Source organism: Babylonia areolata, chromosome 4, assembly GCF_041734735.1.
Source record: "Babylonia areolata isolate BAREFJ2019XMU chromosome 4, ASM4173473v1, whole genome shotgun sequence".
NCBI lineage: Eukaryota > Metazoa > Mollusca > Gastropoda > Neogastropoda > Buccinidae > Babylonia > Babylonia areolata.
The window spans coordinates 52,704,302-52,724,129 of record NC_134879.1 but is presented as its reverse complement, the minus strand read 5'-3'; the positions used below and the strand labels follow the sequence as shown (position 1 = coordinate 52,724,129).

Here is a 19,828-nt window from a genome sequence, read left to right as displayed (position 1 = left end):
ACTTTCATTTGACAGTTTGCTTTTCACTAATTCAATTTTAAATAATAGCAATGTTAAGTTTATGGAGTTACCTCCCTTGCCATAGGTGTTCACACGAAGAAAGTGTAGATGGGTGTATGCAGAAGAGAGCTGAATATTAAAAGGTTATGTGTGAAACAGCTAGTGTTTCTCACATGTCCAAGCATACATGCACATGCCTGCTCACACACAACTAGAGAGCCATCGCAACAAATGCAAGAGGAGTGGAACACCCAGGCGGACAACAAGCTCTTCCAGATCTGTCCAGACCTATAAGAGACCCTCCCTTCAGGGGTGAAGAACAGAAAGGAGGAGTCTGTGCTGTGCAGACTGCATGCGGGGCACACTTTTTTTTTTTTACTCATTCTTACTTGTTGAAGGGGGAAGAGGCCCCTCGATGTATTCCCTGTGATGAGCCTCTCACCGTGAAACACGTGCTCCTTGACTGTTGGGATCTGCATGACGTTAGACACAGACATTACACGGCGGTTTCTTTGAAGACCTTGTTTCGTGATGTCCCTCTGTGGGCGCTGATGGACTTCTTGAAAGAAGTGAACATTTTTAATCAGATTTGAAGGTTTTAAACTATGGAAGTTTTTTAAACTTTGAGTGGAAAGTTTGAAGTGGTGACTCGTTTTAATTGTTTGTTTTTTACCCTTGTAGTAGGTATTAATGTGGCGATAGCCTTGAGATGGCCTTAGTGGTCGGCGAGGCTCTAAGCACCATAATAATTTCAATGCACGTGTGCTCGAGGGCACAGCACAAACACACTTGAAACTTTGTTACTTGGAGTGATCTTTTCATCGCCAGGTGATCAGTTTGAATTGTTCCAGGGGGTTGTCGTGCTCAGCATTGACAGACAGTCCATCTGGGATGCCTGATGACACCAAGGATGGTGCTGAAGCCAGAACAGACAATCAGGACTTGAGCAGCGGGAATAAAGCTTCTGGGCAGGGTGACTCGGGTACTGGAGATCGTGACTCACTCCACTCCAGTCAGGGGGGTGAGGAGCACAGTATTACAGAGTATGAGATCGTCCGTGCAGTCCTCTACTCCACCAGGGAAAACGTCAACATTGTACATGAGTGCTTTCGGCAGGTGAGCTGTTGTTTTGTTTTTTCAATTTTTTAGCTGAACTGACAGTGAGGTTACGTATTAAAAATTGTTAAATAAAAACATGAATGTGTGGTTGTTGGCTTTGTAAGTGTGGTTTTTTTTTTTTTAATGTGTGAGGCAGTATGTATTATTGTTTGCTGGCTACAGTTTGTTTCCCTTTTCTTTTATGCAGGCTCTGCTGTTTTCTTTCAAACACACCCCTGCCATCCGGAAAGTGATTGCTGTATATAAGGAGTGGTTTCAGGTAAGTGTCGTGCAAGCAGCGTGTGAACATTATTGTTGTTGTAATCAGACTTCCTGTAGCATGGCTATTTTGTTGACTTTGCTAAAATATCCCAGAACTCTCGTCAGTTAGGTTACATGTTTTTCCTGTGAGCTAGCTCTTCGCTGTGATTAACATTTGATTTGCATGCCAAGAATCAAAATCATTGCATGCAGATTTTGTTACGCAGCAGATTGTCTTAGATGGAGAGACTTGTTTTGTTGCTGGGTGAGCTGTATATATACCACAAGAAGTAAATGAAGTATCTGCTGCAAAAAACAGTGAAGAAGCAGCAGTTTCAGCTGTTAATGATCTACCAGAAAAAAAATTCATGTGCATGAATCTGATGATTACAATTGTTTCTGATATTTTAGAAAGCAATGAGCTCGATAATGCTTTGGTAGTTATTAACACAGATGGAGGTAGACTGAAATTATTGTATACATTTTCAATACAAGAATCATATCCTCTGTAAGCTTGATTATTCTTACTCAGATGGAAACTGTGAGGCCAGCCCATGAAAGTTGAGCAGTTCAGTATATGGCGAGGCAGTTGGCATTGACATACGTAATGAGTAGTTTAAAAAAAAAAACCCCAAAAACAAAAAAACCTACACACACATGAAAAAAAGCATTCTTTTAATAGCAGAAATTACTTGTTTCAGGTGAATTGATAGATGTGATTATGGAAATTTTTTTTGTGGGGGTGACAGTGAGGTGATGGAGATAATGATGAACCTTTCATTTATGAGATATTAAAAATCATGCACGGTCCCACAGGATCTGTTTTAGGCCCAGTGCTCATCACACTGTACACAGCTCCTCTCGCTGAACTTATCAACCGCCATAATGTCAGTTATCAATCTTATGCTGATGACACTCAACTCCACAAGAGTGATACCCCTGAAAAATTTTCATCGCTCTTGCGAGAAACATCTGACTGCTTCCTGGACATTCAAAACTGCTTAACTCTTTAAAGTTACAGTTGAACACAGACAAAACTGAAACAGTGACCGTAGGAACTGAACAAAAACTCCGTTCTATCACAACTGACATAATCAAACTTGGCAGTTCATCCATCCCTCTTTCCAGCTCAGTCAGGAACCTTGGCATTGTCCTTGACATCACACTGTCCGAGCAAAAATTTATCAGTCAGACATGTCAATCCTGCTACTGACAATTGCGGCACATCAGTTCCATTCGGAAATGTCTGTCCACTGACGCAACATCTAGACTTGTCGTTTCTCTCATTCTCTCTCGCCTTGACTACTGTACCTCTCTATTGACTGGTTTGCTTGCTTCATCCATTCAGTCCCTTTCAGCTCTTACAAAACTCTGCTGCCTGACTCATTCTCAGAAAGAAAAGATCTGAGCACATCACTCCTCTTTTTCAGCATCTCCATTGTCTCCCTGTCTCACACAGAATAAAGCATAAGATCAGCCCTTTATATTATAAATAAATTCACAAATCTGCCCCTTCCTATCTCTGTGGCTACCTTCACCTCTACTCTCCATCTTGCTCTCTATGATCGGCTGCGGATCCACTCTGCTTACGCATACCCAGATTCAAACACTCCACTGTTGGCAGCTATTCTTTCTCTGTCTCTGGACTTTGCATTTGGAATGAACTTCCTCTTTCGCTTCGTCAGGTCACCGCACTCAGCTCTTTCAAGACTGGCCTTAAAACCCACCTCTTCCCAAGATAGCCTCCCTCCCCTGCATCTTCCTTGTCTTCAGTTTCTCCAGTTGTAGAGTTATGCATGCGTGTGAATGACTGGTGTGAAAACGCTTTGATTTGTCTCTGCACAAGATTCAGACCTGTATAAATACTATTATGATTATTATTGCTATTATTTATTGTGTTTCGGTGAAAATTAGGAATATTTATCTTTATTTATTTGGATGTTTAATGAATGATTGCAGTATTCTTATGGTTCAGATTAATTGTTTGACTATTTTTATTTGTTTGGTATGTGTATTTGTGCATGTATTTTTTATCTTTGCTGTAATATCTGAAACTTTGTGAAATATGTGTGCATATGAATTACAGAGGCGTTTTAAAAAAAAAAATTCTTGCATAAATCTGAATATTGTCTACCTCTCTGTCTGTCTGTCTGTCTCTTTCCCTGTCGCACACACACACACACACACACACACACACACACACACACACACACATACATACATGCACACACACTCACATGTGCACATGTGCTTGCGCGCACACACTCACATGTGCACATGCGCTTGCGTGCACACACACAGTTGTATGAATATAAACACTTTCTGGCAGAAACTTAACCAGACAAACTGTGTGTAGTGTGTCGGTCTGTTGGTAGCCTGCCTTTTCTCATCCAGGGTGTGAGTTCCTGAAATTGATGACTTGATAAGGCATTAATGTTGTTGGCGCTTCCTGTATGTTTCGAATCCTCGAGTGACATTAGAATTGGCATCCATAAATCACATATGCTTTCTGCACACTGGAAGAAAAACAACTTAGCATTAAAGGATTTGTCAGTAGTTAGATTGAAAAAAAAAATCTCATGTTACACAAACCATTGTATGGTAAGGAAAGGGGGGGATACCCCCATGGCCCAGAGAAACACCAGCAATATTAGAATGTTGTTTTCATTGTTGACCACGTTGCTGCTGTTTTGTAAACACATAGAATATTTTAGTGCAATTTGTTTAATCACATGTATTTTTCAATTGGAAATAAAATGCTATCTCCCATGATATTGATGCACTTGTAGTATTTTTTTAGTTGAAATTTGTGTTCTGTCACACCTTTATTTTATTCATTTATTTTTTTTGTGTGTGTGATTTTTGTTTTTGTTTCGGTGATGGTGCTGCTAAAATTTTAAGTTTTATTTTGACCTTTCCTTTTTGGTTGAGTCTGTAGCACCAAGGCTTCTGGAAAGAAATACATGCATGCTAAATAGGCAGGGATTTTAAAGCAAAGCCCATAGTAAATTCTAAAGAGAAAGCGTTAAAAAAACATTTGTTTTTCCAGACAAGGTTTCTAGTAGAAGCAGTGTGGAAAATGTATTTTGGGTGGTACGGGGAATGAGTTTTAGAATTTCCTAACAAGGCATGGCAGTCTGTTGAGAGATCCCCAAGCTTCTAAAACCAAAATGATATTTGACTAACCAGCCCAATGCTGCCCTCTTGCTATGTGATTGAAATGCATGCTGTGCATGATGGAATGAACCTCTCTTGTTGCGGTGGCTCTAGCATGTGGATCAGCGCCCCTTGTTTATGCTGGAGCCCAGTGAAGCCATTTTGGGTCTGGAGGCCAGGGAGATGCCAGACTTTCTCCACAATAGTCTTTCAGATATCATGGAGGAGGAAGGGCCCTCCTCAGATGTACGTAAGGCGTTGCTTTCCGTCCATCATCGCTCATCGCTCTTTTTTGTTTCTTCATTTGTTTGCTTTGTCTGTGTGTGGAACACCAGGGATTGTGTGTGTGTGTGTGTGTGTGTGTGTGTTTTGAGTGTGTGTGTGTGTGTGTGTGTGTGTGTGTGTGTGTACTTTGTGATCTGTATCTCAGAATTTTAACATCACTGAAGATGTATGCTTACCCGTTTGTACAAGTTAAATTATTTATATTTGCCTTGATTTGTAATAAGACCCACAGTGCTTTCGTGGCGAAAAGGCAGCTAGTTTAAAAACAATTTGAAGTTAAGTCTTGTAGAGCTTTTCATTTGTAATTTAAGGTGTAAACAGATTCTGATGTTAAGTATATAGTGTGACATGCCAGTAAAAACAACAACAAAAAGCACACACAGGGGAAGTATTTTAATTTGTGTGTACGGTCCTGGCCATTTTTAGTTTGATAAAGTAACTAAATCAGTAAATGCCTCAGGAAATTTTCTTTTTTTATGTGAATGTTTAAAGTGTGTGTGTGTGTGTGTGTGTGTGCCTTCATAATCACATGCTGATTTTAGATGATTTCATTTGTGTAGGATTATAAATCTTAATTCTGGTGTTCTTCTTGAATAGTTATCTTTTTTGACAAGAATTACTCGTCTTTGTAATTGATTACTCGACACTCCTGAAGTGGCAGAAGTCATGCGCTTTCATGTTTAAGTGTAAGACTATGTGAATCGTCCTTCAGAGTTTTGTTGATAGATGCCACTGCTTTAGAAGTTTTTATTTTAAAAGTCATTGAGTTGAATATATTGTGGCAGCTACATCAGTATTGATCAGGCAGAAGCTTGAGGCCAGCTATTACTGTCAGAAGCTGTAGTTGCTTTGTTCGAGTGTTCATTGGCTGCTGTTTTTCATATTACCCTATCAGAATCTTCCATCCGTGTCTTGCTTGTGAGTGATAATCATTACACAGGAGAATTGACTCTAATGTTTTGGAGAGAATGAAAAGACCAGCAGAAGATAATTGATTAAAGTTATTGACAGAAGTTTGAAAAAAAGATGAGAAAGTGCAACACCAGACTTAATAAGCATAGTCTATTACGTGTTGACTTGCATGGCTGACTTCAGTTTTGACTGGTTGTTAAGCTTGCTCTCAGTTGAGGTTTAAAAGGAGCAGATAATTCAAATGTTTTGTGCTGATCTGTACGACTGATACTAACTGATACTAACGATAACGAAAAAAGTAATGACAGCTGCAAGTGAAGTTATCTGGACTGTGTCACAAAGTATGTGGTTGGGTGCAGACCTTGTTTGGTTTGTCTGTCTGTTGGCTCCAAGGTAGGTTTGAGATGTCCTGTGAGTGTGTGTGCGTCTGTGTGCCTGTTTGTGTGTATGTGTGTGTGTGTGAATGCGTGTGTGCCAAACGTACATCATTGATTTGTCGAATCAGCGTCATATTGCTATCCGGGTATCCCATGGAATTTTTCATGATGAAAACACATGGTGAAAAATGCAGCAGTGGAAGCGGCCCTTTTTTGTCATTAAAAAGAAAACACTGTCGGTGTCAATGTAAGATTTTGCTTGATGAACCCACAGTAAACTAAGGGATTCCAGGTAATCCTCTTTTTTTTTTCTTTTTTTTAAAGAAAAAGGAAGAGAAAAAATGTCACACCTTTTTTGTGTGCTTTAAATGCAGTGTTTTAATATACTAAATTGAAAACCTTTTCTCCTTTCCATGATTAAAAAAAATGAGGTAAGCACAGGAACAGTTTTTGTGTCGAAAATTTTTTTTATCACTTACTGATTCAGGTCAGGTTGACATAAAAACAAATACTTTTTAACTGTCAGGGCTTTCCACAAGTCAGTCCAGGAGTTTAAGGTTGTGGATCTAAGCAAGAGCCTTGAACAGTTCTCTGGATTTTGGCCTTTGAAACCTTTTAAACATTCATGCATTCTCATCCTTTGAGATGCAAAGTTCACCCTGTCAGGAAACCACAACAGTGGAACTGTTGTATTTGTGATGTTTGTTCCACAGTATGTGCTATTGTCACTAGGTGTTTGTTCACCGTAGCATAGAAATGAGGAATTAGTGAGAGTGACTTAGTTTAACATGGTGCAGTAAGTACCGTAATTGTGACTTGCCAAGTTTGGTTTGCATTGAATGTTTGAGTGGCTGGTAAGTAACACACATGGCTTTGTGGTGATTGCATACTTATGCCATTGCTGAGAAAGTAGGGTTTAAAAAAAAAAGTGTTTTGGTCCAGACCATTGACGGTACACAAAGAACTGCCATTGATGTTTAAAAAAAAAACAAACCCAACAACTTTCATATACAAAATATTTTGTTGGAGGAAAATGCCTTGCCTTCCAAAGTGGATAGCAGATTTGGAATTGTAGTCTGAAAGTGTACAAAGTATTAAATGATTATCAAACAGATCTCCATTTTATGAGGCATGCTGTTGCATGCTTATCAGAAGAGAAGTATTGGGAGACTGCCTCTTCATCAGTGTCCCATCTGTTCATGTCCTTGTCTACAGTAGACATTGACCATTGTATTAGAATAGGTAACTTTTGTTTGCTTCCCAACATTCCTACAATAATATCAAATGGAATCAGAAACTTGCATGCTCAGGAGATGGCTAATATTTCTGCTGTCTTTCCTTTAGCAGTGCATCCTTCCCTGTATTCGTTTGATTTATTTTGATGCTTCTTATATTTGGTTTGCTGTGAGCATCTTTGGTTGTTTATTTGATTCAATAATTGTATGAATGCTGTTAATGCATTATTTTGTATCTTTTGCTTGAACATTTAGAGCATTACTTTTGTTGCTTTTTGAAAAAAAATGTTTTCTTAATTTTGCTGTTCCTTTGAAGTTTGTATCTTGATTCTTTTTTTTTTTTTTTTTTTTTTAATTCCTGAGTTTATTTTGTGTTGATGTTTGACAAATAGCTGATTTGAAAAGTAGTAATTTGAATTTTTATGGAAATCAAAGTATACTACAGTCACTGATGGAAAACATGAACTGCAAATTAAGCAGTTGCATTATAAATGTGGCCATTTAAAGAAATCATGAAAAAATTGGAAAGCAGCATTCTGGTAATCAGAATAGTGCTTGTCTTTTCATTAGGTGAACATAGTATACTGAATTATCGTTGAAAATATGCACCAAGACTATCACCTTGCTTTGTAATTCATGTTCATTTTGGTCTGTAATTGCTGCTTGTTTGATAACACTACCTTGGGGGTTCCAAAAGGTACAGTTAAGGAAGGAGACCAACTGTGTTAAGATGTGCACATGCTCTGACGTGGGTGTTGGATTTCCCCTGTTAGGATTCCCCAAGCGCCAGTGCCCTGTCACTGGCCCAGTCCAACCTGCTGGCTGAGGATCGGCAGCGGTTCCGGCGGAATCGATCCTATCTTGGTGCTGTGGGGGATTTGGCAGACGCTGGCGCCGAGCGCTTCCAGGATGTGCGCGCAGGTGCGCAGCGCGTCCTCCAGGTGTTCATCACCAACGCGGCTAACATTTTTCTCCTCAGCACTGAGGAAAGCACCTGTCTTCAAGACCAGGTGTGTGTGCCTTTCCAACAGGTGTTCTTTGTTCAGATTGTTGATGATTTGCACTATCATTTTGATGATGATATAGAGTTTTTTTATGGTTTATTGACTCACTTGTGTAAACAAAGTGAGTCTATGTTTTAATCCGGTGTTAGGTTGTGTGTGTGTGTTTGTGTGTCCGTGGTAAACTTTAACATTGACATTTTCTCTGCAAATACTTTGTCAGTTGATACCAAATTAGGCATAAAAATAGGAAAAATTCAGTTCTTTTTAGTCATCTTGTTTAAAACAATATTGCACCTCTGGGATGGGCACAAAAAAATAAAAAAATGAAGCCTAATTATATGCAAACTGCATTTACTGTTATATTTATATTTTTTGTATTCTCTAAACTTGGCACTTTGATCTGATATTCGGCCAAACAACAAGAGCAGTCATAATTATCATTTTTTTGTTCAAACAGGAACTTCTTTTGCTAAGCATGGAAGTTTTATTTATTTTGCAAACGTTTTGGTGCAGAGAGTAAAAGAGGGAAATTACTCTAATTAATGCTAGGGGACTTAATTTGCTTTAAACTGATCTTTCTCATCTTAATCATTACATTTTGAAACAAGAGAGGCAAGGCCTTCAAGACTCACTTGTGATGCACTTTAAAAAAAAATCCAAGCTTTTTATGTATTGAGTATAATTTCAAAATGTAATGTTTAAGATGAGAAAGATCAGTTTAAAGCAAACTAAGTCCCCTAGCACTAATTACAGAGTAATTTCCCTTATTTTACTGTCTGCACCAAAACGTTTGCAATAAACAAAACTTCCATGTTTAGCAAAAGAAGTTCCTGTTTGAACAAAAAATGATAATAATGACAGATCTTTTGTTGGGTCGGATATCAGATCAAAGTGCCAAGTTTAGAGAATACAAAAAATATAAATATAACCGTAAATGCATTATACTCAATACATAAAAAGCTTGGATTTTTTTAAAAGTGTATCACAAGTGAGTTTTGAAGGCCTTGCCTCTCTTGTTTCAGGTTATTTATGACTGCTTTTTGTCATATAGTGACAATTATGGGGAGGAAGCTTGAAAAGCAATAATGTAAACAGTTACAACAATTAGTGCTGCTGGTTCTGCATCGTGTGTGTCTGTGCGTGCGTGCATGCGTGTGTGTGTGTGTGCCTGTGTGTCTCTGTGTGTGCGTGCACATGCATGCATGCAAGCGTGCATGGTGTGAGTGTGCATGTGTGGAAGCATGCAAAGGAACCAAGAAAGCACAGAAAGACAAGAGGGATGGAGGTTAAAATGGTTGATGGATGATGAAAGTCTAAGAACCAGTGGGATGAAAAGGAACAGGTACAAGTAGTAATGGTTGTTAATGAAATAAAATGAAATAAAAATTAAAGATAGTAGAATCCACTTTGGTAAGTGAAAAATAAAGAGGTATGTGCATGTCAAAAGCTCAGAGAGCAGTTTTGGCCATTTTGATGTGTGCTCTGTGGGCAGGGCAGTCCACATTTCCTGCAAAATTTACTGAAAAAAATAAACTATGCAGTATTACACAGATTTTTTTTTAACTGAACACCTAACAGATCTGTTTAAAAATTGCGTCTTTTGTCAGTAAGAAAAAGGGTTATAGTGACATCTGTTGTCAGAAAAAGTTTTATAGTGACATCTGTTTTTTGTATTCATGGCAGGTTGATCTATGCAAAAGGGTGTTGAACATCTATCGTCACGTTGTGATGAATACAAACATGAACCAAAAGACATGGTAAGTCAGTTGTTAATTTGCAGTGTGAAGTCATGTTAATTTAATAACGTAGCTACTTCAAACTTTAAAATTAGTTTGGCAGAAAAGAATGAAGTTGCATATAAACTGCCAGATACAAGTGAAGAAGGTCGTTACATTTTATTAAACGTTATTTCAGTTAAAAGGCACAAACAAAACAAATGTTCAGTATATTAATTGTAAACATTGGATATTTGCAGAAAGGAAACTGCTTACTTGTTCCAGTCATTGATAATTGAAAACCTGCTTTCCCCATCAGTATATCAAAATGTAGAGACAACTTTCTTATGTATAACTTTATTATATGTGTGTATTTGTAGAAATATAGAACTCAGAAATAGGTAAAGAGTACGAATATGAACTGCTGTGATTTTCTTCTTGAGGTGAGGTGTAGGGTGGTCAGTGTTTGTTGTCGATCCATTTATGTCTGAGCTGTTGAGATTGTGAGAGGGTTTTACTCAATGTGGGCACAAATTGTTATTAGAATTTATGATTCAGGTTATGTATTTGACTGATAATTATTTTTGTTTTGTGCAAAAATACTGTTGAAAAAAAAGAAAAGAAAAAAGCTTCGAGTTTATGTCTGTTGTCTTGTTTTTCCTTTTTGTTCATGTTTGTTGCAGCCCAGTGCTCCATCATCAGTAACATGTGACAGTCATGATTCTGAAGTTGAACAAATAGAATATTTGAACAGGAAAGAAAGCGGGGAGGTGATTGATTTGATAGTCACAAAACTTGTTTATTCCATATGTAGTTGTTTGTCTATCTTAAGTATACAGATGCCCTTGTATATTTATCCATTTCTGTTGTTGTTGTTTCATTTTGTTTTACTTTTATAATTATTTTTGACACAGTCTGTGCTTGATGTTTCTTCATTTATTCGTTGCCTGCGCTGAAAGGCATTCATTCTAATTCATGCTACAATGTTTAAATTTCTACCTGCAGAGACATCCGTCGCATATTTAGCGTTATTATATTTGTACAATAAAACAGTACTTAACAAACGACTTTCTAGTTGTCCTGTCCAGTTGGTTGTAATTTTGTATTGTGACATTTTCAAATTACCAGAGGAATTGATTGGTGTGGCAGGGAGCAGATGCTGAAAGTGCTGCTGTCCATCACATCAGGAGTCCTGAAGAGTGTGCCTCCCAAGGAGAGGCATCGATCGTTGGGTGGCCGCCTTGCTCAGCCCATTTTTCAGGTGACCACTGCCGTGGACAGTTTTGTAGTTGGTGCCGATGAAGATACTCTTGCGTGTTTGTTGGAAGAAATCGGTGTTTTGGAGGAAGAATGTTATGTGTTTTGGAGGAAGAATTTTGTTTAAATTTCCAGTCACACATAATGGTGATTACAGACATGTTGGAAAGTTTCAGTTATATACTCATTACATTGAATTGCCTGTGCAAGATTTAGTGTGGATCTTGTTTAGTCGCTGGGTTCAGATCAGAACACAATCAAATTAAAGAATTTAATAATAAATGAGTTCTGTATCAAGATTGTACAAGGAAATGCGAGATACAAATCAGAATAATGGCTTTTTGTTTAACATTCTTTTAATTAGGTCTATGTTTTATTGCAAATTATAAGATAGTAAGTGCTTGGGCCCATGATTTTTTATGTCTGACATTGAAACTCTTATATGTGATGTATACAGACTGCATTTATTGAAATAGAAAGAAAACAGGCACTGTTTTACTGGTAGACCAAGGGCTTTTTTAAATTTTTTTTATTTTATTTATTTTTTTTTTTTTAACCATTTCAGCCCTTTTAGGTTTTCTGCCTGTGAGCCTTCCCAGCATGGTGTGTTTTGGCCTGGCGGCATCAACAGGGAGGGGTGCTTCACTTCAGGCACAATTTTATAGCAACCGCTCGACCAATAGCTACCAAACTTCTCACAATGATTGAAGTATCATTTTGATACAAGTTCTAAAGTCTCAAGACGAGAAGAGATGTGATATTTTACTTGTAACTTTAAATCAAAAATAGAAATTGTAAAATGTCAGCTCCCGTTGATGTTGAAGGCTGTGGCCTATCTTCTTCATTCAAATGTCTGCCACTTTGTCCAGACCGTTTGCTAATTTCAACTCCTTCACTTTCTCAAGAATTATCAGATGCATCACAAGTCAAATTGTCATTGTCTGAGTTGAATTCGCTGTAAGAGTCCATCATAATTTTATCGAGCACACCTGTGCAGCGGCAAACCTTTGATGTATTGCCATATCGATGCAGAAAATGGGATAAACACACAATTGTTAGATTTTTGGAGCGGAACTTCTCATGCCTGTTAGGAAAGAACTTCCAGTTACTCCCCTTCCTTACCAGTTTAATGAATGCACAATAGCGAGCTGACGAACTGGTTTAAGTGAACGAGTTTCTTCAACCAACTGCTAGTCATGCTCAGGCAGAGAATGGTGAGTAGGCGGGTGCAGGGTTGAATGAGTTAAAACAGCTTTTTGCTGATTGTTGCAGACATGTATGCCAATTGGACAGTGAAGAGTTTGTGGCTGTGTGCAGACTCTGATCGTGACGTGGATCAAGGCCAACCTGAATGTGCTGATCTCCACAGATCTTTGGGATGAGTTCCTGTCTGTTCTTTCATCTCTGACGTCCTGGATTGAACTGATCAAGGAGTGGGCAGTGAGTCAGAATTAATTTACTGCTATTTGTGTGTACTGGAACAATCAACACACAAACCTCATAGACAATGAAATGCGTGTGTGCACTCTGTGCTCATTCAGTCTAGATTCAGTCCCCACTTGTGTGTGTGTGTGTGTGTGTGTGTGTGTGTGTGTGTGTATACATATATATATATATATAACCGGTATAAAACTATGGTTTAGGGAGGAGAGTGGGAGAGAGTAGCTTCCAACAAGAATTGATTTGACAAGGCTGGTCATGGTCGGGGGGTTGTCTTAGTACAGTGTTAACGACAAAGATTGGCCTCACAGAGTAGGAACACAGGTTGTAGTTTGCTGTGGTTTGACACTGTACATATATTTAACTAAACAGTGAATATTACATTCCATTGTGTCTGTTGCATTCAAAAAGTTTCCTTTTTTTGATGCATAGTGGTATAGTATGTTTTGGTGCAATTTTCGAAACAATTTTTTTTCCCTTTGAAGATAGGTTCTATATACATATTCAAGCATTTAAGAACAGAAGTACTTAATGACGTTTCCGTCCCATTGACCAGAAAACCATGGAGACCCTGACCCGGGTCCTAGCAAGGCAGGTTTATGGCCTCGATCTCCTTGATCTGCCTCTTGAGCGCCTCAGTGAACAGAAGGAGAAGCGGCGAAGAGGAAAAGGTGAGTGTTGAAAATGTCTGCCTTGAGCTGCTATATTGTGCTGGTGTCAAGGTTAGTAAAGAAATTTGCATGTTTTTGCACTTATGGGAATGCGCACATTTGCTCTCTTTTTCATTCTTTTCTCCTTCGTCTAAATGGATGGACTAATGAGGTTGCATTTAGGTTATTTCTGGGTATGATATGTTTTCCATGTTACTGTATGAAATGGAACACAGTTGTAATTGATAGTTGCTATTGATTACAGTATTACTTTCCCTCTGATATTTACTTTTCTGTATCAGAATTACACTACCAAGAAGGGAAGTGATATGACAGTGACGGTCACTAGCTGCAACTACTTTAAGTTTCTCCACATGAGCAGAGAAATAGTTTGCACAGGGCAGGAATCAGACCCCCGCTTGAGTTTGCACAGTGTGTCACAGTAAGTTAGATTAAACGTAATTTCAGGAAGCTTTTTTCTTCATTGTAGGTAAGCTGATCATGAAGGAAGAAGCTGGTGCCTTAGCTCAGTTGAAAAAACAAAGGGATTTGTATTCATGTGTATCACTGCCCACTGACAGTGGACTTGCTTTCAGAGTCGACCAAAGTGAAGTCCAGTGCGGAGAAGAGCTTCGCCAGGGGGTGGAGTCGTAGTGACGGACAGATGACCAACACACTGCGCAGCTCCACAAACAGTGCTCCCACCCCAGAGACAACCCCGGCCTTTGAACGGGGGAAGTACAGAAGTGACGGTAAGGTTTGGTTACTTGCCTCACATGCTCTGGTTCCAGTCCAAGCAAATGATGATGATGATGATCATGATAGAAAGGAACACTTGTTCAGTGCTTTTTCTCAAATAGAGCTCGAAGCACTTTACATGCACAAAATTCATTGGCTGTGAATGACATAGTAATTGAATTAATTTACGCTCACTGGAAACAGACATCATGACACCACTCAACCAACTTATTTTCACACACATACACACACACACACACACACACACACACACACACACACACACACACACACACACACTTAAGAGTTACACACACACACACACAAAACAATCATGTCATGGATACATTTTGCTGAAGAAAACACTGTGTATTTGACTAACTGCAGTGAAATTCTGATTATTTTTCTTCATATCTCTGTAAGAAGAGTCTTTTTCCCAGTTTGTGCAACGCACATGCGCTTGGAGATCAGAAGAATAAAGATGAAATTTCACGGTGTATTACTACTCCTCAAACCATAGTGGGCTATTAACCATGACAGTGAAATTAAGCACATTAGAGGCTTATAGATAAAATTTCAAGGTGTATTACTACTCCTCAAACCATAGTGGGCTATTTCCCATGACAGTGAAATTAAGCACATTAGAGGCTTATAGATGAAATTTCAAGGTGTATTACTACTCCTCAAACCATTGTTTGTTTTCCCTCTTTTGTTCAGGGCAGTAGTTACGAGAAAAGTTCTTCTCCCACAGGACATTGTTCAGTCTAAAAGAGTTACATCCCTTGGATTTACCTCATTTATTTATTTTATTTTTTATTTTTTGTTTTTTTTTTAATGGTTTAGGTCTTGGCATATGTCTCACAAAAATTTTATGAAATCTTTTTGTTGTGGCAGAACATTGAAGAGATGCAGCACCTTGTAGGAGATGTTTTCATTTTGCGATGGTGGTTTTATGATTATGATATAGGCTGTTGATAAGGAATGAAAGGAATGAAAGTGCATCATACTCCTCTCCACCCTTTCTTATCCTTGAAAAAGGTGTCTGAGATTTTCCACTGCTTATTATACTGGGATATCATAATGTATAACTGTTAAGCATCTGTACATATCCAGCTCTGCATTATTATTGGTGTTTAAAAAAAAAAAATTCAATTAATTAAAAAAAAAATTTTTTTTTCTAATCTTCTGTTGAAAAATTGACAGAAAGGTCAGTGTCTGTGGCATGTTTTAGGCACCTGTGATTAAATTTTCTTTTTCATATGTTTTTGTTTGTTTTTTGATGGTGTTTTTTTTTTTGTTTTTTTTTTTTTTTTCCAGATACTACAGAATTGATGTTCAGTTTTTCAGCCCTTAAATGGCATAATGTGGTCAGCTGGACTGTAAGCAACAAATAATAAAAGAAAGAAAAGAAGAAATGGTAATCTGACAGTATTCATTTAGTTTAAAAGATTATATTATAGGGACAGTAGCAGGAAGTCTGTTGCCCATTGTGATAAAGAAAACAAAGAAAATTATTAAGCGCACTTAACAGCCTACGTGGTAGCTACGTGGTAGGAGTAAGACACATTATCTGTACTGACTTGCTCCCCAGGGGCTGGGGGAAACCGAAGTCGGCCCGACCTGACGAAGCAGCGGTCCCTGAGTGGTGAGCCGTCTCCGGCCCACTCGCGCTCCGCTTCTGATGCCTCTGAAGTGCATGTGCTGGTTCGCAGCAGTAGTGAGGGCAATATTGCTGACCCTCGCGAGCTCATTGAGAAGCTGAGAGGTAGGCTAGTGGAATGGTGTGGCAGTGAATCTACTTTTGTTATCTCTGCAGAGTGCTGTACCTTTTTTTTTCTGTAAGGAAAGTTATCAGTAGTTGCAGCACTTTTTTTATTTTAAATTTTTTTTAGCTACTGTATTTGAGGAGAAATTAAAGTTAAAACAACTGTGATTTTTTACTTGAGGAGCAAATGTTTGATAATTTGAAAGATTTATTTTAACATTCATGATTTTTGGCCTGTGTTTGCACTTCATCTTGGAAGCTGAATGCCAGCATTGTATAGGGTGTGAGCAGCGTTAGGTTACCAGACATGACGAGAGTTGTATGGCCAGTATAAAGTTCTGTAATTTTTCTTGACAGTTCCAGTTTACTCTTATCAGTTGAATTCATAGAATAATGATGATAATGAATCATTTTTATAAAACATATAATCTTAATGTGCTGTACACACTCCACTCACACAATTTATGCACTGACGCCACTGGCACTCAGCCACCCACAGACACACAGCCTGCAATATAACGAAGAGAATGCTTGGCAAAGTAAACAGGTCTTCATGTTGATTTTGAATTTGCTTAGAGTTGGAGTGGTGCTTACAGTGAGTGCCAGTGAGTTCTAAATATTTTGGGTAGTGAATCTAAAACCATGTTCTTGAACAGTCCTCATTTGACATGGTTGAAGTTTTCAACTGGAAGGAAGAAGAGAACAAGAAAAGTGATCCATGGAATATGATGCAGATATACAGTGGAATTGACCCATCAAAATAATAATAAACAAAAACCTCAACTTTGTATGCACTTAAAAATTTGACAGTATTAAAACAAACAAACAAAAAACAGTTGTGCCCGGATGGCTTCAGCATTTAACACAGGCCAAAAATCATTTGTGTGTTTTCTGCTTGTTCGGGTTTTTATGTTTTCTTTCTGATGAAGTTAGATGGATTATTTTATGTTCAGTTTCATGTGTCTGCAAAATTTAAAGTGATGTGCACAGTTTGTTTTTTGAGGGTATCTTTTGTGTTTATCAAAAGCATACATGCCTGAATCAAAAAAATAATTGAGACAGAATGAGTGTGTGTTTGTGTCTATGTTTGTGTGTGAACAGAAATTATATAATGATTGGAAGATTGAAATCAATTTGGCAGTGGTTTATCATAACTTTAGAAACCAAGTATAACATATTTGCTTGCAGTTTTGTGACTTTGATGTGATAATTTCTTTTCTCTTTTATTTTGTGAGTGAATATCTCTGTCTTGCCTCCCATCTGCCTCTTTGTGACTTCTTGTGGTTGAAGGATTATTTCTGTTTTTGTTTTTGGTGTGTCGTCTCCTCTCTTCTGTGTCATTTTTAACCAGACAGCTTGTATGTAAACATGTGTCAGTGTGAACTGATCCTTTGATTGAGTTTTGTGTTGACGCATGTCCTTTGTTCTGCACTTTTTTAAATGTTATTTTTAACTTTGTGTGGGATATTGTGCAACTTACTGAATTTGTTGTTTGTCAGTCTTTATTGTGTTGGATTAATTACCACAGTGTTAAAATCTGTTGGTGTCTTGATCTATTTGAATTGTGCCTTGGAGTCTGTTCAGTGTTGTGGATTTGTAGATTTTGTGGCAGCCCCTTTCCCTTAATTAACTGTGGCTATACAGTCTGGATCATGTAGTATATTGTGAAAATTCTTGTTTGATCTACCTATGTGTATCTTGTGAAGTTAAGATTGTGCCTGTGTTGTGTTCTGTATTATAGCTTTGTATGTATAATGGTCTGTGTACTGTTTTTGTATTGTTTGCTGTATTGTGTAACCTGTGTTATTTTGAGAATTCTTAGCTGTCTTGAGGATCCTAAAGTAGTCTGTACTGTATTGTGGATACATGCATTAAAAGTATTTATTGTTGAGGTACATACAATGTACAGTCACTCTCCAATATTGTTTATTTGTTCAATAATATTGATTTGTCCATGAGTATGTCCCCTTCCTATCCCTTCTTGTTGTTGGTGTCAATCTCTTCCATATAATGCACTTATCTTTCACTGTCCCATTCTGACAGTCTGTGTGTAAACTGCAGTTCTTTTTTGTGTATGTGACATGTTATGTTTCTGTGTCTCATTATCTACATGAATGTATCTTCATATGCTGTTGATGAGCTAGCACCAGCTCTGTGTCATGGATTTGTTTTTGATGTTTGTGGAGCATGTTTGTCGATCACTTGTTGCCAGTACTGTGTGTTTGTCTAGTACCTGTCACAGATCTTTGATCTAAGCCTGTCCCATTCTGTCAGTATGTCCTGTGCTACCACTCACTCCGTGTCTGTCCTTGATGTCCTTTTGTCTGTGCCTGTCTGTTTGTATTGGTATCTTTCTGTCTGTGCCTGCCTTATGATGGTTGATGTATGTGTGTGTCTGTTGCCGTGCAAAGCACTTGTGGGTGTGGTTGTGTCACATGGCGTTGCCTCTTGTCTCCTGTCAGGGGCCAGTTTTGTTAGCCACAGTAATGACAGTGGGTGTGCTGATGATGCTGATGTTGATAACTCCACTCTAACTGCATGTGGCGACGTAGATAACCAACCATCTGCAGCCCAGCCAGTTGGTATGTTGGCTATTCCGCACGGAATAGTGTTTACTGTGGTGTTTTGTGTAGAATGAGGTTTCCAGTTTGTGGGATGTTTTGGGGTTGTTTTTTTTTTGCCTTGTTCGAGTGTGTTTTGTGATAAGCATTTGAGCTAGTTGTAGGGTGTTACACTATAAGTGAATGTTCATTATACAGTGGCTCCATTGCCACTGCAAATATTGTTCAGAAGAGGAAGAGAATGTGTAAGTCTGTCTATCATCAAGAATGTTTCTCAATGGTCATGCACATTTTCACAACATTAAACAAGTTGAAACTATGGATGAGCTCAGATGCTTGCACACACACACACACACACACACAAAGGTAAGGGGAGACAATGTCAAGATGATGGGCAATGACTTGATGTGATATTTCCACAGATAGCTTGGTGGCATGGCAGTAAAGGGTCATATGCATGATTCTAGGTTACAGTGTGCACTCGTGCTCTCATAGGTCACACATGTACATGTATGTATGTGTATACAAGCATGTGGTTGTATACTTGATCTGGCATACATCCACACCCACATGTAGGAACATGCATACACAGACCACGAACACATAAACACACACGGTGCATTCAGTTTATGTCTTATGTCCAAGCCAGTTGTAGGAAATATGATAGCGGCATCTTGTTTGAGCAGAGCGGTTTTGGAAGGATTATTATGATTTGGTTTAATATGTGGGTGAACCTTAAAAGTGAAATTGACAAGTGATGGCATCATGGATCTTTTTCTGTCCAGTAAGTGGGGAGTGTGGTCAGTGTGTATGATTTTGTTCCCACTTCATAACACATCTGAAACCCCTCAGTGTCTGGTGTGCTTGAGCATGAGTGTGAAGTCAACATTGAATGCCATAGTAACAATTTGGTAGATAAGTTATCTTCTTTTTCTTTTTCCTCATTTATTGAGTCTCTTTTCTGTATTACTCTGATTTTTCGATTTTGCTGTTTCTGATTTGGATTTAACCGTGGTCGATTTCAAGCATGACCTGAGTTTTCCTTATGGGATTTGACAAGTTTGAAAATGGTTTTTCTCCACTTTTATATATGAATATCTTGACTTGATTTGACTGGGAAGGTCATTTCAGGCCATGACCATAAGATGGAAACTGCACATTATTCTTCACAAGGACAAAAGCATATCAGAAAACCACCCATTCCCACATCACAGCTGAGACGTAAGACATACAAAATCGAGACATAAAAGAGTAAAAAAAGAAGAATTGTCTGACACAGATTTTTCAGAAGGAAGCATAGTTATTGGATACTGTTTGTAGTTGAAAGACAGTGATCTGTGTGAGAGATGGGATAAAGAAAGAGAGCATGAAAGC

The 19,828-nt window shown here is 38.3% G+C and overlaps 1 protein-coding gene across 10 annotated transcripts in view; it reads left to right on the top strand.

Moving 5' to 3' along the window:
- The window catches only part of LOC143281300 (ral GTPase-activating protein subunit alpha-1-like), a 99,092-nt gene that overhangs the window by 16,380 nt on the left and 62,884 nt on the right, over positions 1–19,828 (top strand). For 8 of the 10 annotated variants that reach the window (XM_076586467.1, XM_076586465.1, XM_076586469.1 and 5 more), the window contains 11 exons: positions 852–1,116; positions 1,307–1,378; positions 4,630–4,761; positions 8,098–8,334; positions 10,012–10,085; positions 11,193–11,304; positions 12,618–12,740; positions 13,297–13,411; positions 13,987–14,142; positions 15,720–15,893; positions 18,356–18,475. In XM_076586467.1, coding sequence (XP_076442582.1) covers positions 852–1,116; positions 1,307–1,378; positions 4,630–4,761; positions 8,098–8,334; positions 10,012–10,085; positions 11,193–11,304; positions 12,618–12,740; positions 13,297–13,411; positions 13,987–14,142; positions 15,720–15,893; positions 18,356–18,475 — 1,580 coding nt within the window. The remainder of the gene's footprint in view (positions 1–851; positions 1,117–1,306; positions 1,379–4,629; positions 4,762–8,097; positions 8,335–10,011; positions 10,086–11,192; positions 11,305–12,617; positions 12,741–13,296; positions 13,412–13,986; positions 14,143–15,719; positions 15,894–18,355; positions 18,476–19,828) is intronic. The other 2 variants (XM_076586472.1, XM_076586471.1) reach the window with 2 other exon arrangements.